The sequence below is a fragment of the Typopeltis vanoorti genome, chromosome 9, assembly GCF_054136105.1.
Source record: "Typopeltis vanoorti isolate ZY-2024b chromosome 9, IOZ_Tvanoo_1.0, whole genome shotgun sequence".
In the NCBI taxonomy this organism is placed as follows: domain Eukaryota; kingdom Metazoa; phylum Arthropoda; class Arachnida; order Uropygi; family Thelyphonidae; genus Typopeltis; species Typopeltis vanoorti.
The window spans coordinates 47,283,348-47,302,881 of NC_143557.1; the positions used below are offsets into that span (position 1 = coordinate 47,283,348).

General features: G+C 36.4%; 1 protein-coding gene across 1 annotated transcript in view; it reads left to right on the forward strand.

Annotated features, from left to right (window-relative positions):
* Positions 1-19,534, forward strand: part of l(2)k05819 (transmembrane protein 94-like protein l(2)k05819) — a 740,582-nt gene that overhangs the window by 337,741 nt on the left and 383,307 nt on the right. Inside the window, exon 12 of the mRNA XM_090398052.1 lies at positions 2,726-2,899. Coding sequence (XP_090254178.1) covers positions 2,726-2,899 — 174 coding nt within the window. The remainder of the gene's footprint in view (positions 1-2,725; positions 2,900-19,534) is intronic.

Genomic DNA, 19,534 nt, shown 5'->3' on the forward strand with positions numbered 1-19,534 from the left:
CTAATAGAAGAAATGGAAATCAAAAATGGATGGAAAGAATACCGTATTTACTCGAATATAACTCGCACTTTTTTCCCCAAAATTAAAGTTAAAAAACCGTGGTGCGAGATATATGCAGGGATTTTCAAGAACTGAAGTTTTTTTAGGAAAAAATTAAATCAACATTTATATTTATATTCTCAGTATTCATTATAATTTATAATTGCTTGCATTATTTATAATATAAATGCATTTAAATTTTAATTATCAATGTTATTTACACCATCTGCTGCTCACCCTCATTATGCCATATAATTAATTCTTAGGTGACAATGCTTCTGTAATTAAATTAAAACAAACAGTTTCATTATTGCTTGTCCTTTTATCATTTTGGAATCATAAGATCACCATGATTTCAAAAAAAAAATTGAAAATGGATATGACTTACAAAGAATCTACTATTCACTGTCACTACTTCTGGTCTCGCATATGATTGGTGGTATTAACAATAGATCACGTGACTCAGCGACAAAGGCAAGCCGAAGATTGCTGAGTTGAAATGCTGATTCTCTTCAACCGAATACCAAAATATCTGAAACTGCCATAACAACATTCACTGTGTATTTTTTAAAGTTTTAAACTTTTTTCATATGTGAAAAAAGTTTAAAACTTTAAAAAATACACAGTGAATGTTGTTATATGCAAAACTTTTCAATTTCTTTTTTCATAAAGTGAAATCAGGAATGCGAGTTATATTCGAGTAAATGCATGACGAACTGTACAGCAGAGAGGATAAGGAAAATTTCGAGAAGTCTTCTCACTAAGAAAATTTTAGATTTGGAACCTCTTCCACTTAGGCATGGCATTGAAAGAATGGTTAAACAGCTTAACAACAATAACACCCCAGGCATAGATGGAATCCCAGCAGAGAGCTAATTAATTCCACAGGGAGCGTATCTATCTAAGAAACACTCCATATTTGTTTCATAGATTGATTGCAAGGATACGGTTACATTATCGTGGCCTAGAGATTGGAAGAAATCAGTTTTCATACCACTACACAAGAAGGGAGATATGAAGGATTGCAAAAACTACTGAACTCTTAGTTTTGTCTCTCATTCAACCACACTTTTATTAAAGATCATTCTAAATAGGATTGAGGCTAAATTTGAGGCAGAGATACCAGAGGAACAAACAAGTTTTGGGAAAGCAAGCAAGGGCACCAGAGATCAGATACTTTGCCTTAGACAGATCATTGAAAAGTATAAAAAATTTAGACTCCCTGTTGTAATATATTTCGTAGACTACTCCGAAGCATTTGACTGCACTCAGCATATGAAATTGTGGGAAGTAATGAAACTAATGGTCTTTTTTCAACATGTTATCAGGTTGATAGTTATCTTGTAAAGTGAGCAAGTAGCCACAATAAGAACAGGAGTTGGATTAATAGATTGACTTCAGGTTGGCAGGCAGTTAAGCAAGGTTGCCTATTTTCTACTCATCTATGGAAGAACTAAGATGAATCCTTGACAAAGCTACTGAGATTAGTAAGACCAGAGAACTCAATCCCAGAAAGACAAAGATTGTGGTTCTCAAAGGAAATATAGACTGGGAAGTTCTTGAGAAACAAGTGTACCTTAACGGAGAACGAATTGAAGTTGGCAAGTTCAGGTACCTGGGATCCATTATTAATGTGAAGAACTGCTGTTCAGAAAACATCAGAAAGATTAGGAATGGCTAAAACTACAGTCAGAGACTGTCTAAAATCTGGAAGGATGGATCTATCTCCACAGGAACAAAATTGAAGATTTTGTTCCTGTGGCAGCTGTTCTTCCATTAGTGACTTATGGATATGAGACTTGGAACCTAACAAAGTCTGACAGGAAAAGGATAGCCACTTTTCAGATGTAGTGTTACAGAAAACTGTTGAGGATATCACCTACTGAATGGTGGTCAAGGCACCAGATTGTTTATGTTGACAGAAGAAAGCTGAAATGCTTTCAACACATTGAAAAGATGGAAGGAGGTCTTCCATCTGAAAAAATAAAGTATCCATACGAGGATTGATTGAAGATTTGTGGATTACAGAGGCTGGTTGATCAGCAGATAAAAGGAGATATGATGGAGACAAAAGTTGCCTGGAGTCTAAGATGAGCATATAAGATTGATGTGGAGGAAATATTTCAGTAAGAGTGTGGTTAGCAAATGTGTAAGATCTAGATTTTTGCTTGGAGAGTGGGTTGCCAAAGGCAGTTGTATGCTTTGTCAGTGAATGATTTCAGCATTAAATATGACAAGTATTGTATGGGTATTGATAATGTTATTTAATAATGGATCTCCCTCAATGAGTCTATGGACTTCATGGAGGTCTTTTTAATTAATATGGTTTATAATATATCGTATTCTCATTTGTAGCTGAAAATTTACAAATTAAACAATATTTACAAATAAATAATTATTTTATAAATAAATATTTGAATGATTTAATTATGAAATTATATCATATTGGAATAGTGTTATAATTTTTGGAATACTAGAATATAATTCTAGTAGAGTTGTAAGAATATTATGAGCATTTATCATAAAATTTCATTAATTGTTTTTCTCTCACCAGTATAATATACTGATTTAAATTTAACTATAAGTTTGTTATATATTCTTATCTAATATACTGATGACAGTCTGATAGTTTTTATTTATTATCTCCTCTCCCCCCCCCCCCTTTTTTTTTTTTTTGTTGTAACAGGAAGCGTATTTTAGATTTTTACCATAGATCTAGTTTGACAGCACACTGTATGGCTTTTGCATATACTCCTCTTAGTAAATGTGTGGACAAAAAGTTTTCTGCAGGATACATGGAGCTGCCACCAGATAGCAGTCACCTTTTTCCATCCCTGAAAAGTTTGAGTTCTTCAATAAGGTATTCCAATACTAGGAAATATACAAATTTATTTCATTGAAGTAATCCGAAGACTTTTTGGTATTTTAGACATACTCATGAAAAAAATGTAAAAAAAAAAAAAATGCAGAACAGACCTTTTGAATAAGGATGTGAAAATAAAAGTAATTTTATATTGCATGATTATCTTCCACTTCTTCTCCTTGTTTATTAACCCTTGGGTTAATAAACAAGTTATTTTATCCATAACCAACTTTTTGAAGGTTGGAGGGCCATTCTCCACTCTTAGCTGTCACTGCTGGCCCTTTGCTATCATTGATTTCATGGGTATCTGGGGATGAGGGGAATAAAATAACTGCCATTGTCTCTTTGTCCCTAAGAAATAATGGGTGCTCTGTGGTCGATTCTCTTGGGTTCTGGGATTAAAAACTTGAGTTTCTGGAAAGATAAAAATCCCCACTTGTCTGTGCCAAAAATTGAGAGTGAGTTATCTTTATTTTTACTGTTTTAAATGTTATTCTTGCTTGCAAAAGATTGAATATCTATAGTCTTGCAGACATGCAAGGATTAAATAAATGGCAACCACTGCTCCACTTTGAAAAATAAATATTGTTTTATGCCACCTCAGGCTTTCATTAAGGATACTGTTGATGTATAACAGCATCTGTCACATATTTTTTTTTTATACTACATTAAATTTTCGTGACTTAAGAGGTTTATAAATTGTTTGCCTCCAGGAATGTGTTAGCAGAGCTAATCACAGGTGGTATGGTCACTTAAACAGAATGAGAAAGGAAAGATTAGTAAAACAAGTGTTCTCTGCCTGTACTCTGGAAAAAGACCCAGAGGAAGACCAAGATATAGGTGGATTGATACAGTTAAAGGTGCCTTAGAAGATAGAAATATAACATCTGATAATGTTGGAGTCTTGACAGTTAACAGTTAGATAATAGGATGGTATTATAGCTAAATTGTTTAGTTTTAAAAAAAATAGCATTATCAGTTAAAAAAATTGTGTTAGAATTAGACTGTATTGTGGAGTTGAATAGTTTTAAGTTAAAAGTTTTTTTCAATATTGTTAATTTAGTCTTTAGCACAGTAAGTTACATAGAGTAGCACATGGCACCAATGTGAAGCAGAACATGGCGTCCAAGGCATCGTTCTTTTAACACGTTCATTGCCAAGCTGAAAATTGGAATTTCGTGCGGTGGCCAAATTTTTTTTACTTGATAGCGACGTCCACGGGATAACGCGTGACCGGTTGAGCGGTGTGAACTTGTATCACGCGATATCGCGTGGTTGGCAATGAACGTGTTAAAGAATTTAACCGAAGGGACTTTGTGCAGTTCAGTGTCTGCTAAATGTACAAATTACCAAAGGCAAACGGAATTTGGTTTGGAAATGATAGTAATTGGAAAGCGTGCTGAAAATACTATGAGAGCAAGGATCAAATGTGTGTCTCATGGCACGAGATTGAAGTATGGATGGAACTCAGAATACACTTGAAAATATATAGTTTCTGTATTCAGCTTTGAAATTATGTTGGATTTAATATCCACTTAATTTATATAATTTTGCATCGCCAAAATGAAGCCTTTGGCTCTTTATTTTGGTAAATACTTTACACACAGACCGAGAGTTTGCTTATGGAAAATATACCTCTCCGACATTTCAAGTTCCCTAGTACTGAGAATTTTTGCTCTCTTAGGTTTCTGCCTAGTCTGTGACGAAAACCAATTAGTTTGAAACAGACTAGTGAAACCTATCAAAATGGACTAATAGAAGGCAATATACGGGCACTTTTTTAGCGTTTGTACTTTTCCTATTAGATTCGGCTAGGCAACTCGTAGTATGGCAGTGGTGTATTCCCACAAGCTCTCTGGTCAATTTTCGCACGAAACTTGTATAGTTTCTGTATTTGGCTTTGAAATGATGTTGAATTTCATATCCACTTAATTTATATAATTTTCCATCACTGAAATGAAGCCTTTGGCTCTTTATTTTAGTAAGAACTTGACATTGTTGACATTGCAAAAAATCTAACGCTGAGCCAGCCTTTCGTATAGAAGTAGGTCCTGCACGTCGCTGATGTATGTTTCTTGTTGGACGGCATCTTTAGACGTTGAAGTAGTGAAACAAATGGCAGCGAAAACACAATATATACAACACAGTTTCAAACAATAACACCACTGAAGGACACTTGTATCTAACCGATGCACAACTGCAGCACAATTTGAGAGAAAAAGCCACACTATACTTAAATTTAAAAACACGTGTTCTATCCTAACTAAACACGACCACCACATTCACCAAAGACACTAGCGCCACCTCAGTCTGGGAACTGAGATAAATGAAATGGAGGTGCATAGCATATTACAGAACTTTAATGTGAATACAGCTGTGGAATTGAATGGTATACCAGCTCGAGTTTTACATGAAGTGGTAAAGGAATTGTCAGTGCCCTTGATATTGTTTACTCTAAGTCTCAGCTCTGAGTTAGGCCTGAGAGAGGGGAAAATAGTTCCATTGCATAAAGGAAGCTCCAGGACTGATGCAACAAATTACCAACCATTCAGTATATCAGGGGTTGTTGTCAAAGTATTGGAGAAGTTTTTCAAGAACAAAATGCAGGAATGGGTGGATGGAAATGGGATACTGTATGGGGGGGGGGCAGCATGGTTTTGTGAAGGGTACGTCATGCCTCAGTAACTTGTTCATGTTTTATAATACAGTGACAGCTGAGTTGGATAAAGGTAATGGGTTTACAGTGATACTGCTGGACTTTGCAAAGGCCTTTGACAGGATATCACATGGAAATCTAATCAGTGAACTGCAGCACATGGGTTAAGATGGATAGGAGGGTGGTTGATGGAGTGATATTGATATCACAGAGTAGTTTGTTCAGGAGTATAGCCCAAAAGAAGGGCTGTGACTAGTGGTGTGCTGCAGTGTTCTATTCTTGGACTGCTACTGTTTAATTTGTTCAGTAACGATATAGGAAAGGATCAGAGGGGAACTGTTCAGTTGTTTGCTGATGATACAAAGTTAGGTAGAGCAATGATTAATACAGATGATGTCAAAATTTTACAGGATGATTTGGATAGATTGGCAGACTGGGCAAAGGGAAATGGATGTCAGTTTAATGTGGCAAAGTGTAAGGTTATGCAGTTTGGTGTGAAAAGATTACTAGCTGTATACCACATTGGTGGAACTGTACTCCAGGAAATTGACGAAGCCAGAGACTTGGGAGTGTTAGTGGATAGAGAGTTAAAGTTTAGGGGGAACATCGCAAAAGTGGCTAAAGCAGCTCATCAGATCACTTGATTACTGAAGAATACTTTGACTAGCAGAGACAAGCAGGTTATTGTTCCTCTTTATTGAGCTTTGATAAGATGCCATCTTAACTACTGTGTGCAGATATGAGCACTAGTGTTTCTTGATGATGAGGAGGAGATGGAGAGGATCCAGAGTTGAGTGACCAACTACTGTTTAATTTGTTCAATAACGATATAGGAAAGGATCTGAGGGGAACTGTTCAGTTGTTTGCTGATGATACAAAGTTGGGTAGAGCAATAATGGCAGCTAAAACACAATATATACAACACAGTTTCAAACAATAACACTGCTGAAGGACACTTGTATCTAACCGATGCACAACTGCAGCACAATTTGAGACAAAAAGCCACACTATACTTAAATTTTTGAGCGTGTCTATGGAATGAACCTTACGAGAACAGGTTGAAGATTTGTAAGTTACAGAAACTGGTTGATAGGCAGGAAAGGGGTTATATGATTGAGACATACAAATTACTGAGGGGTTTTTACAAGATCATTTGAGAGGAAATTTTTCATGACAAGTCTGGTGGTGGGAGAACTAGGGGCCATCCAAGGAAACTGAGTAAGAGTGTAGTTAGCATGGGTGTTAGAACAAGGTTTTTTACTTGGAGAGTAGTGAATGAGTGGAACAGGTTTCCTGAGTTTGTTGTTGGTGCCATGCCTGTGAATGAGTTCAAAGCAGAGTGTGATAGACACTGCTCAAATGTTGGATAGTTCTTGACATAATGTTTAGGGCCTCCCTCAATGAGTCTAAGAACTTCTTGGAGTAGCCAATAATAATATTAAGTGTAATAATAATAATAATCTCTGTCATGTTGGAATTTGAATTTCAACTTTACAAACTGTTCAGGTGCAAAGTGGTACTCTTATCAACTTGGTCACTATGCCAGTATTTTTAGCAGATAAATTATAGAAATATTTGTTGTTTCTTAAAGATTACTTCAGCAATATGCATATAAAAATAATTTCTTCATGAAATGCAAATTTTCTAATAATAAATTATTTGTCAGTTATTTGGATTGTATCTAAATGAAGGGTTTTGGTTAATATTAATGCTCTCTACTAACATGCACACTTTCTATCCCAACTTCAAGACTTAATGCTTGCTGCCTCTTTTTAGAAAAGAGGTAGTATGAATTAAGTTCTCTCAAAATTCTCTCAAATGATATGCATTTACTTCTCCCAAATTCTTCCAAAAATAATTAATTACAATTATTTTTGATAATAAGTTAAATTAGGAAATTTAACTTATTAGCAAGGAAATTTAGGATTTTTTTTGGTAAACCACCATTCCGATTGCTTGTACTGTCCAAAAGTGTAATGCAGATTTCTTTCCATCTTTCAATAACAGAATGCTATCCATATAAATATTTCACTAAGAATTTGTTTCTAGATGGAATAAAATCATAATTTAAAGAAGCTCTTTGAATAAACACAGATGAGATTAGGTGTTATTTCCATTATGCTTTCAACGTTGGTCTGTTTTGTAGAAAAATAGACTACTAAATTGAAATTATATAAATGAATAAGTTTTAAAACCTTTTTTCTCAGAATACTATTATTACTACCACATGAACATCTCCATGGAGTCCAAAGACTCACTGTGGGAAGCCTACTCACATAAAAGGTTCAAGACCTAAAGCACACTAATGCCATGTAATGATAAGAGATTTAAAGGAAGGAGGAATCTGTTGACATGTTTTTTGAACATGTGCAAGTTGTGGTCTTTGGTAAAGATAAAATAAAACGAGAGGCTCTTCCGAAGTAGATGGAATAAAAGAGGAAGAAGAAAGTTTGGTTTGGTAAGTTTTGAACGAGACTGTAAATGGGCATTGACCAGCAGCAGCTTTAATTTTCACAGTTTGAAAGAAAATGAAGGATTGCAGGCATTTCAACGGAGTTGTCCTATAGAAACAGATGCATGTAGAACAGGCATAAGGCAGAAAATAAACATTTATGAGAGAAGTATTCTTGCTGATCTGTGAAAAAGAAATAACGAGATTGGCCTTTTCTGAATAGAATTAAGCAATCCTTGAGAGAATTTGGGTATACCACTCAGATGTATTAGTGGTATTCCATGTTTCAATGATTTGGGATGTATATTGTATTAGTAGTTGTACAGATGAGAAATTGTGTCTTGAATGGAATACTACTTATATATTCCCAAATTATACATACTCAAATTCTCTCAAGGATTGCTTGATTCTGTTTAGAAAAGGACAGATGACCAGGGTTCCAGGAATACAACTTAAATCTAGTAGCCAAAAGAAAGCACAAACTGACTTATAATGAGCTGTGTTGTGGTGTATACATTTAAAACTGCATTAATGGAAAGCATATTTCTATATAATTACATGTAATGTATAAGAGAATTAAAGAATGCTTTACTATTTTGTCAACATAACATTTAGCTAAAAAAATGATTAAAACAAATCAAGTAGGTATGAAAGAGTTGATGAAAGATGAGTGAGTGGCGTATGGCAACTCCATTATTAAAGTTGTGCTGGATGAGAGGATGCACAAGGTATGTTTTCCAGTTGGTAAAATGAGTAGCGTGATTGAGGCATTGGATATGAGGAGGGAGTGAGAGAAGGAGTTGATGCTTTTAATAGGTACGAATGACTTGACAGAGGAAAAAGAGCATGTCAGAATGGATATTAGGAGGCTGCTTAGACGGATAAAAGAGAATAGTGTGACAGCATGGGTAGTAAGCGTGTTGCTTAAGTATGACAATGGTGAGATGAGGTGGAGAGCAAGGATTATGAATGGTATGTTGGCTGAAATGTGTGAGGAGAGGGGAGTACAATTTGTTAATGTGTGGAATGAGTTTGAAGGATGAAGTGAACTGTATGGGAGCGATGGACTGCATTTGAGTGGTTATGGTGTGAGTCACTTGGAGAGAGACTGTTGCTAGAAGGTAGAGAAGTGACTATAGAGAATGAATCAGATGAAGTGGGAAGTGATGTGGAAGAGCAGGAGAGATTGAAGAGGTGGTTATGAATGAGGAAGTAAGTGGTATGAGTATGGAAAATGAGAGAATGGGTGTGCAAGATGAACAGGGAAATGAGGAGGCTCAGGGTGGACAAGGGTACACAGCATGAGAAAGGTGAATGCACCAAGAAGATGTGAGAGCATGTGTAGACAGGAAAGGAATGGCATGACCTGGGATCAAGTGGAAACAGCTGGAATTGAAGAGGGTTCTAAAATGAATAAGCAGAAAGGAAAATGGCCCCAGTTTAGCATGGAGAGATCATATCGAAGGAGTGTTATCAGTGGAACTAGCTGTAGATCCAGGAATGAGCTGTTGTGTTTATATACAAATGCTAGAAGTGTTAGAAACAAAGCAGATGAAATGGTTGCACTAATTGAGTCTGTTCACCCAAAAATTATTGGAATAAGTGAGACATTGTTAGATGAGGACGACATCCTGACATGAATAGAGATGGAAGGATATGATGTGTTTTGTGAGGATAGAAGGGGTAAAAAGGGAGGAGGGGGAGTGCTATTGATGATAAAGAAAGAATTATGTCCATACAAAGTAGAGATGCAAGAGGGAAATAGTGCTAGTGGTTTTGAGGCAAAATGGTGTGAGATAGAGGTGAATGCATTGAAATACTTGGTTGGATGTTGTTATAGACCAGGAAATGTGGATGGTAGTGACTATGAAATGTATAATCAAATTAGCCAAGCAAATAAAAAAAAGAGTGATCATTATGGGCGATTTTAATTATGGCAATGTAGACTAGAATGATGAGATAGCAACTGGAAGTAAAAAAAATGAGTTTCTTGAGTTTTTGAGAGATAACTATCTCAGACAGTATATAACAGAGGGCACACAAGGATTGAGGGTCTTGGATTTGGTCATCTCATCAGAGGATGTAATTTATAATAAATGAAGTGTAAAAATAACCCACCAATTAGTGAGAGTGACCATGAGGTGATTACCTGGGTGGTTGCCAGCAGTGTGAGGACCTCTGTAAGAAAAGAGTATATGTGGAACCAAACGGGGGGGGGGGGGGATTATGAAGAGCTCAGGAGACAGCTTGCAGGTGTAGCATGGAATGAGGAGTTAGCTGGAAAAGAGATCAATACAGCTTGGGGGATTTTCAAAAACTATCTAGTAGATGCAATGTCTAAATGTATTCCAAGGGTGAGAAGGTTAAATAAGGTGGGTGTGAAATGGATGAATAAAGAGATTAAGCATGCTATACAGAGAAAAAGGGCATTATGGAGGCAGCATAAGAGAAGTGGAAATAACCAATTCCATCAGGACTACAAAGACCAGGCAAGGCAGGTGACTTGGTTGGTGAGGGTAGCTAAAGAGAGGTATGAACAGCAGTTAGCTAATGGAGCCAAAAAGAATCCTAAGGCGTTCTTTTGATATGTTGCCAGCAAAGGAAAGAAAGAAAGATTAAGGAAGGATGACATTGCTTGGAGAAAATGACATAAAGACAGCTGTTACAGAAGGTGTGTGGTGGAGATGCTTAATGAGCAGTTCATAAAGGTCTTTCAGTCTTGTGAATGTGACTTCATGGAGAGATTGAGGGCAGTTGATAATGGGAGAAGAGAGACTGACTGTAAGTGAGCAAGAGGTGTATGGGGAGTTGAGCAAACTAGATGTAAATAAGGTTGTGGGACTTGATAATATATCACCACATATTCTGAAGGAATGTGCCAGGGAGTTGACGCCAGCCTTGACATATTTTTTTTAATACAAGTCTTGCATTGGGTCAAGTTCCTAATGAGTGGAAGGAGGGCAAGATTGTGCCACTTCATAAAGGAGGTGGTAGAACTCAAGCATCAAACTATAGGCCTATGTGTGTGTGTCCGGTGTTGTAGTTAAGTTGTTGGAGAAGCTTATGATAACTAGGATTCAGAATTGGGTTGACAACAATGGTATTATCTTTGATGGACAGCATGGATTTGCTAAAGGGAGGTCATGTTTTAGTTACTTATTACAATTAGGTGACTGCTTCCATATACTTAGCCTTTGCAAAGGCTTTTGATAGATTACCACATGATAAGTTGATAGTCAAACTGGAGTGGATGGGGGTTGGATATTAGATTGGTGCTTTGGATTGGAGACTGCTATCTGATAGGTATCAACAAGTTGTGTATGGGGTAGCGATATCCAGGAAAAGGAAAGTTACTAGTGTTGTGCCTCAGGGGTCTCTTTTAGGGGCCATTGCTGTTTATCTTGTATATTAATGATATTGGTGAGGATTTAGATGGAGATATTCAGTTGTTTGCAGATGATGCAAAGTTGGGACGAACCATGAAGAGTAGAGAGGATGTTGTGGCCTTTCAAGAAGACTTGAATAAATTGAGTGATTGGAAATGGAGATGTGATTTCAGTGTTGCACAATGTAAGTTTTTAAAATTTGGAAAACAAAAATGGAATGCAGAATTTATGCTTGGTGAGGATATATTGTTAGAGGAGGAGGAAATAAGAGATCTGGGAGTGATAATAGATAAGCATCTGAAATTTAGGGGACACATAGCCAAAATTGTGAAGACAACACAAAGGATTCTGGTAATGATGCGGAGGACACTGACTTGTAGAAGTTGGGAGATTCCATTGTATAAGGCTTTGATTAGGCCACACATGGATTATTGTGTGGCCTAATCAAAGATTTGTTCACCTGATTTTCAGAAGGATGAAGAGATATTGGAAAGGGTCCAGAGGAGACTGACTAAGGTAGATTCTAACCTCTGGAATGTCGAGTATGAGGAAAGATTGAGAAGATGCAACTTGCAGAGCCTGGTGGGCAGTAGGAAGAGGGGGGGGGGAATTTGATAGAGACCTACAAGTTATTAAAGGGTTGCTATAGGTTCTACAGAAAATAGTTGGAGATCAGGGAAGAACCAGAGGTCATCCCTGGAAACTATATAAAGAGAGTGTGAGTAGGGGAGTGAGAAGCAGGTTTTTTCATGCAGAGTTGTGAATGATTGGAATGCCTTGCCTGAGGGTGTGGTGTCTGCAGATAATTTGACTGTGTTTAAAGCATGGTATGATGAGCTGTGTTTGATAAAATGATTTCCTAGATGAGTCTTTGACTCATGGGATCTTGGGTAATAATAACCTATAACAGTATTTATATAACGTAAACAGATACCATGGGGAAATAAGTTTTTTTTTTTTTTTTTTTTTTTTTTTTTTTTTTTTTTTTGTGGCTCGTAGATTTAAGTTGAATTTTTGGAGCTCTGGATACTGTGAAGGACCTGACAGGAAATGCTAAATTTTATTTTATTTTATTTTTATTACTTATTTATTTATTTATTTTTTGTTCTCATGCACGAAATGTATTTGCAAACCTATAGCACATTTTGTACTATGGGTGAACTAAGGATATTTTTTTCCTATTTTTATTAATTTTATATATTTATTTTTGCATTTTTAATTTATTTTTTACTTGTCTGTGGAAACCCTGCTCTAGATACCAAACATGGAACTTTTTCAAGCCACTTCAGGTCTCCAATAAGCAGGGAGATGTTCTCACACTTGGAGATGAAATTAATCTCCCATCTAATAAAGACGATCACAAACATCTGCAGGTTTACTGATGAAGCAAACATAGGTAGCAATTAGGGGTGGTACTGATATTTACCACTTACAGAATGATTTGAATAAGCTGGAATTGTGGGCAGGTTATTATTGTTATCAATTCAGTGTTAGTAAGTATAAAGTTATGCACTTTGACATTATCAAGTTTCCAATGGCATATTATGTTTGTTAGATTATGCTTGGAGAAACTGATGAGGCTGTGGATCTTGGAGTTTTGGTATAGGAAGTTTAATTAAAGGTCATATAGCCCAACAGCAAGACTACTATCCAATTTAGCCCACTAGGTGGTACCTTTTATGACTCTAGGACTGACTTCAGTTGTTGTCGTCAGCCATATTTGTTCAGTGTTAGTGCCTGCCTGCACATATCATTATTTTTATGTTCCCTGAAGATGGTAATGTAACATTACCGAAATATAGGAAGTATTAATTAAAGTTTTTTAATTAATATAATAGTATACATTGTCTTTCCCAAAAAAATTGACAGATATGTCCATTTTGTAGTTGCAAGGTTATTTATAAATTGACATTTAACTGTGATGTTGCCTTGGCAAAAACTGTAAGTTTTAAGGAAGAAATTTCTTATTACTTCAGTAGGGTATTTATCTCTTGAAAGTTTTTTTTTTTTTTTTTTTTTTCATTCTTTAAAACAGGAAGATTGGCCAGAGAGCACAAGCATTTAACAAGACCTAATGTACTGGCCTCACAACCTTAGATGTTTTAACTTTAATAACAAATAATGACAACAACAATAATAAAAGACAGTAAGCCATTCATATGTTAATGAGTTATGTTGCTAAAAAATAATAAAAGAAAACTTTTTTGTTGTTATTTATTTATTTTAATTACTGTATGGCAATCTACATACACTTATAAAGGTACATAAGTCAAAATAAATATGTAAAAAGTAAGTGACAAACAATTAGAATAAAACAGACACATACTTTCAACAAACATAACACTTATAGGTTAAGTTCAAGTTGTCTGATACAGTCTATCACAGGCGTTGTCACCTCCAGGAAGTCGTTTCTTTGACCTGCGTATGCACGAAGACTGCACTTAGTAGAAATGTGGTGGATTGATTGATTCGGGTGCCTGCAGTCACATTCCAGTGAGAGGATTTTCCCCACTTGTACAGAGAGAGCTTGCCTGTCTGGTGTTGAATCCTTCAGTGTTATACATGTCTTTCAGCTCAGTTCCATACCCAGGATGTTGAGTCAATGCCTATCAAATCAAGTTTCGAGTTGGGCATTGGTATTTATGCTCTACGTTCGTTTCCATTATTCTTTGGTATTGTAGTTGGTCATTCCCAGGTGTTTAGCTTCACGGAGAGGGGGCTTTCTTGATTTCAGTCTCTTGAGCTGTAGCTCTAGTATGTCACTGTGTATAGACAATTCAGTATTTCTGAGTATTTTATCATATTCTCATAGCAGAGCATCATGTCTTCGTAGGTTTGGTGGTATTAAGTTACACAGCATTGGGAGCTGGTAAACAGGAGTTGATTTTATGGTTTCGAGTTGGGCATTGGTATTTATGCTCTACGTTCGTTTCCATTGTTCTTTGGTATTGTAGTTGGTCATTCCCAGGTGTTTAGCTTCACGGAGAGGGGGCTTTCTTGATTTCAGTCTCTTGAGCTGTAGCTCTAGTATGTATGTCATTGTGTATAGACAATTCAGTATTTCTGAGTATTTTATCATATTCTCGTAGCAGAGCATCATGTTTTCGTAGGTTTGGTGGTATTAAGTTACACAGCATTGGGAGCCAGTAAACAGGAGTTGATTTTATGGTTCCAATGATAAGTCGCATTATGGTGTTAAGCTGGCTGTCAATTAGTTTGGTATGACAGCTATTGAATCAAACTGGAGCACAGTACTCTTCCACCGAAAAAAAACACTTCGAGTGTGGATGTTCATAATGTGGTTGCTACTGCACCCCAAGAAATGCCACATAATTTCTGGATGACAGTGTGTCTAGTTTTTTTGTGGTAAAGTTTCTGCACTAATTAACATTCCGTAGTGCATGTTTAAATGTTTAAAACCTAAATTTTCCTAATTAGATTTCTCATGAAATGTAAGAACAACAATTTTGGAACTTCAAGGTGCCCATATACCTTGATCAAAAATCTTATTATGGCATCATGTTGATAATGTTTCCACTATTTATATGATTTCTTTGAAATGATATAAACAAAAAATGTGAAAAGAGTGAATGTATCGTTTATAACATAGTTATTTTTATCATGGTAAATTTCATACAGTTTTAATTAAGCTGGCAGTACCATTAAGTGTAGACAATAATTCATGGTAGTATAGAGAGAAATGATAAGTATGGGTTGCTCAGATTATCAGTTGGCATTGGCAGCTGGCATTTTTAACCAAATTATGCTTTATTAACTAATTACTTAATCATCGATTTTTAGATATATACCTGCAAGGGACGTACAGGATACTATGAAAGTAATGCATGATTAAGTTTATATATTATTATTAATTTTTAGTCAACAGTTTTCTTCCAAATTCCATTACTTATCAGCAGTCACATTTTATATTTCTGTCTTTTATGGCACTTCTAATTGCATCTGTCCACTGAGATATTGGTCTTCCTCTGGATCTTTTTTCACGCTGTCTTGGCATCAAACACCTGTTGGAAGTTTTTTGTGAAGTCAGTCCACCTTTGCCACAAGTTGCCTCGGTCCTGAAGATACTTCAGGCAAACTTTGTTTGCTTACACTTGGATAAAGGATTAGACTAAATATATAATATATAGTCTAACCAAGTGAAAAACTTTTAGTTTAATCCTTTATCCGAGTGTGAGCAAACAAAGTTTGCGCCTGAAAGTATCTTCAGGACTGGGGTAAGGTGGTACAACACCAGGGCAACTCGTTGCAAAGGTGGAGCAAGATACCAACACTCCTGTCTCAGTATCTCCTATAATGCAAAACACATCTCCTTGCGGATATGTCTAATGTTATGCATTAAGGGAAAGGCCACTACCCAGACTAGTTTCGATCTTTATTGAGGTCTCTTCAGTGGGAGCCAGGCCCAAGTTGAGATACCAGGCAGAAGCATTAGCAGGTCATCTCTACCTATAGGAGTTGCCAAATGGTGTGCCACCCTTTAATAAATTACTCTGGATTTAGAGAAAGATGTTGAAAGTTTATTTTTCACTTGGTTAGAGTATAATAAATTTAGTTTAATCCTTTATCCGAGTGTGAGCAAACAAAGTTTGCGCCTGAAAGTATCTTCAGGACTGGGGTAAGGTGGTACAACACCAGGTTGTACCACCTTACCCCAGTCCTGAAGATACTTTCAGGCGCAAACTTTGTTTGCTCACACTCGGATAAAGGATTAAACTAAATTTATTATACTCTAACCAAGTGAAAAATAAACTTTCAACAAGTGAAAAACCTTCCAACATATTTCTCTAATTCAGAGTAATTTAATAATAAGGTGGGAAACCTTTTGGCAACTCGTATATAGAAATATGACTTCTGCATTGCTTCAACCTTGGTATCACCTCAGGGTCTGGCTCCCACTGAAGAGACCTCAATAAAGGTTGAAACTGGTCTGGGTGCATTATGGGAAAGTGACCTTTCCCATAATGCATAGCATTATATATTTCTGCAAGGAGATATGCTTTGCATCATGGGATACTAAGGCAAGTGATGTGAAGTCAGTCCACCTTTGCCACGAGGAGCCCCAGTCCTGAAAATACTTCAGGTACAAACTTTGTTTGCTTACACTTGGATAAAAGATTAAACTAAATATAATTTATGCATCAAACACCTGTTTTGAAAACTTTTTTTCTCCCAATAATTTATGAACTCTGCTCATACATTCTTGAATGCTAACAATGTCAAGTTCTGTCCTTATATCATCATCAATTTCTTGATATGCACCCTTGAGGGATGTTCAGGTAACAATGAGAGAACTATATGATTAAATTTGTATTATTAATAAACTCCTATCAACAATTTTCCTCAAAATTAGTCTATTACTTGTCAGCACTCCAGTATTGTTGTATCTAACATTTCGTTGTTCTAAATCACTTCTGATTGGCAAATCAATCAACCTAGACCTTGGTCTTCCTCTCGGTTTTTTTTTTGTTGCCATCGTGGCATCAAACATCTGTTTTACTACCCTTTCCTCTCTCATTCTGTTGAAGTGACCAAACCAGTTTAGATTAGCTCTGCTTACACACTTTAAGTACTAACCATGTCAAGTTCTTTCCTAATATTTTCATTTTTAATATGATTCTGCCATTAATGCAGAATGTTTACTCTCCTGATCTTTTTCAGAACTCTCTTATTTGTGGTCTCTAATCTTTGATCAAGTGCTTTATTTCTGTCCTAACTCTCAGATCTGTAACTTAAAACTGGTTTGAACACTGTCTTGTATACTACTAGTGTTTTGACTAATTTCTCTCTTATTCCATATAAATTTATTCAACTGTCTCTGTACCATACCAGCTTTGATTATTCTGTTGACTGTTTCCAGATTTAATTTGTCATTTTCACTAAAAACTGCACCTAAATAGCTAAAATTTTTACTTGTTTTATAGACTCTCCATTGAGAATGCAGCTAAAATTTTCTATGTTCCTGCCTATTTTCATAGTTTTGGTCTTTTTATTGCTGATTTTCATGTCAAATTTATTACAAGAAAATAATAAAGTGGTAGTACACAAAATATGGCTGGGAGTTTGAAGGAAGCAGTTGAAAGTAATCTGGATGAGAAGACACTGGCACAGAAAGAAATTGCATGCTTATGTGGACTGCTTCATAGAACAAAATATGAGCTCCAGCTATTGGAGAAATGATTAGCAAGTGGCAATGAAGGACAAAGCATGAAAGAAAGAGTGAATGGGAAAAAATATAAAAGTGTGAGAGACTGCGAGAGTAGTCGGTAGTAGTAAGCAATAGTATTGTATGAGGATGCGATAAGAGGTGTACTTAATTCTAGTGATGCTGTAAGTATGCAAAGAATGGAGTGAACGAGTTGATTTTATTGGCTGACACAAATGATTTGTGAAAGGTGAGAAATATGCGATGAGAGAAGATATGTGAGTTGTCAGTGGAAGCGAAAATGAAGAGCAAGAAAGTAAAGTTGGTGAGTCTGATGCCTTGGTATGATAGGACAGAACTGAGAAGAAGAGCAATTTCCAGTGAGTCAATGAGAAGATTGCGCAGGAGGAATGGTGTGTGCTGTTTATTGAGGAGTGAGTTTGATGGCAAAAGGACTTATATATGCCGGACGGACTGCATTTGAATGGTTTGGGAGTTAGATATTTGGAGAAAGTGTTGTTTAGTGAGAGTGTAGTGCAAAACCAGGGAAACTAGAGATATTAGGGAGATAAAATCTAGAATGTGTCTATCCATCTCTGTGATAAATGAACATATGTGCAGTAATGATTATGCAATGCCGAATGGGATTTCATAATTCATAATGGGTTGGTAATGACATTACACAAGGGTAATTATGGGTACAAAGGGAAGTTCTGGCATTGGTAAGCTCAACTTGGCCAAAAATTATAGGTATCACTGAGAATTATATAGTTACAGAGATAAAATGTAAAGGGTATAGTATTTTCAGGAAGGATAGAAGGAACAGGACAGGAGGTGGGCCATTGCTGATGATGGCTGCAGAATTACAACCAAAAAAATTAGAAGATAAACAGGATATTAGTGTCTGAGGGAGAAGGTTCATTTGAGGCTGTCTTGTGTGAGATAGACAAAAAAGACAAAATATGTTGTTGAGTGCTGATTATAGACCAGGAGGGCCCACAGGAAGATGTCATGTATCATCAAATTAGCACAATGAGTGTAGGCCGAACAATTATTATGGGTGACTTTAACTATGGGGACATTGATTGGAGGAGGAAAGGGTGGCAAAGGAAGATGGAAGTGGGATTTATACAGTTGCTAAGGAATAATTACATGAAACAACATGTTATAGAGGGGACAAGGGGTTTTAGGGTGTTTGATCTGATCATAATATCGGAAGATGTATCCATAACCAATGTAAACACTTTGTCTCCATTTGGGAAGAGTGATCATGCAGTCTTGTTCTCTGAAGTTGCCAAACACATGGAGTTCTCTGTCATGAAGGAGTTTATAATTAGTTATAAGGCTAGTGATTATGAGTGAACAAGGCGTCATCTTGTAACAGTGCGAAGCTACAAGGAAAGAATGTCAGTAGTGCATGGCAAGTGGTCAGAGATTGCTTGAGTGTAGCAGTATCAGACTGCATACCTAAGATCAGGAGGATAAACTAAGTTGGAACTGCAAAAAAAAAAGAAAACATTGGGAAGGAAATATCAAGAAAAAAGTGATCAACATACTCATGAGCAGTACAAAGTACAAGGAAGAAGGGTGACAATATAATAAGGAAAGCTAAATCAGACTATGAGAATGAATTGGCCAAATAGGCCAAAGTAAACCCCAAAGAGTTAATACGGCAAGTAAGAGGGAAAGTTTAAACAGTCATGGTAGGAAGGTGACTGAGCCAAAAGAAATAGTTGAGTTGCTGAGTGATAATTTTTCTAAGGTGTATCATCCAGGTGGTGATTTTGCAGTTGCTGATGTTACAGAGATGCATATCGGGTGTGAAATACAGGCAAATAGGACAAAATGCATTGTTGAGTGCTGCTATAGACCAGGGGGTTAAAAGGTTCCTTGTTCTTAAGGATCAAAGCTGTATAACTGGGAGCAGACCTCCACATAACCTTTAAAGGAGTGCAGAGAACACCAGGGCTTCTGA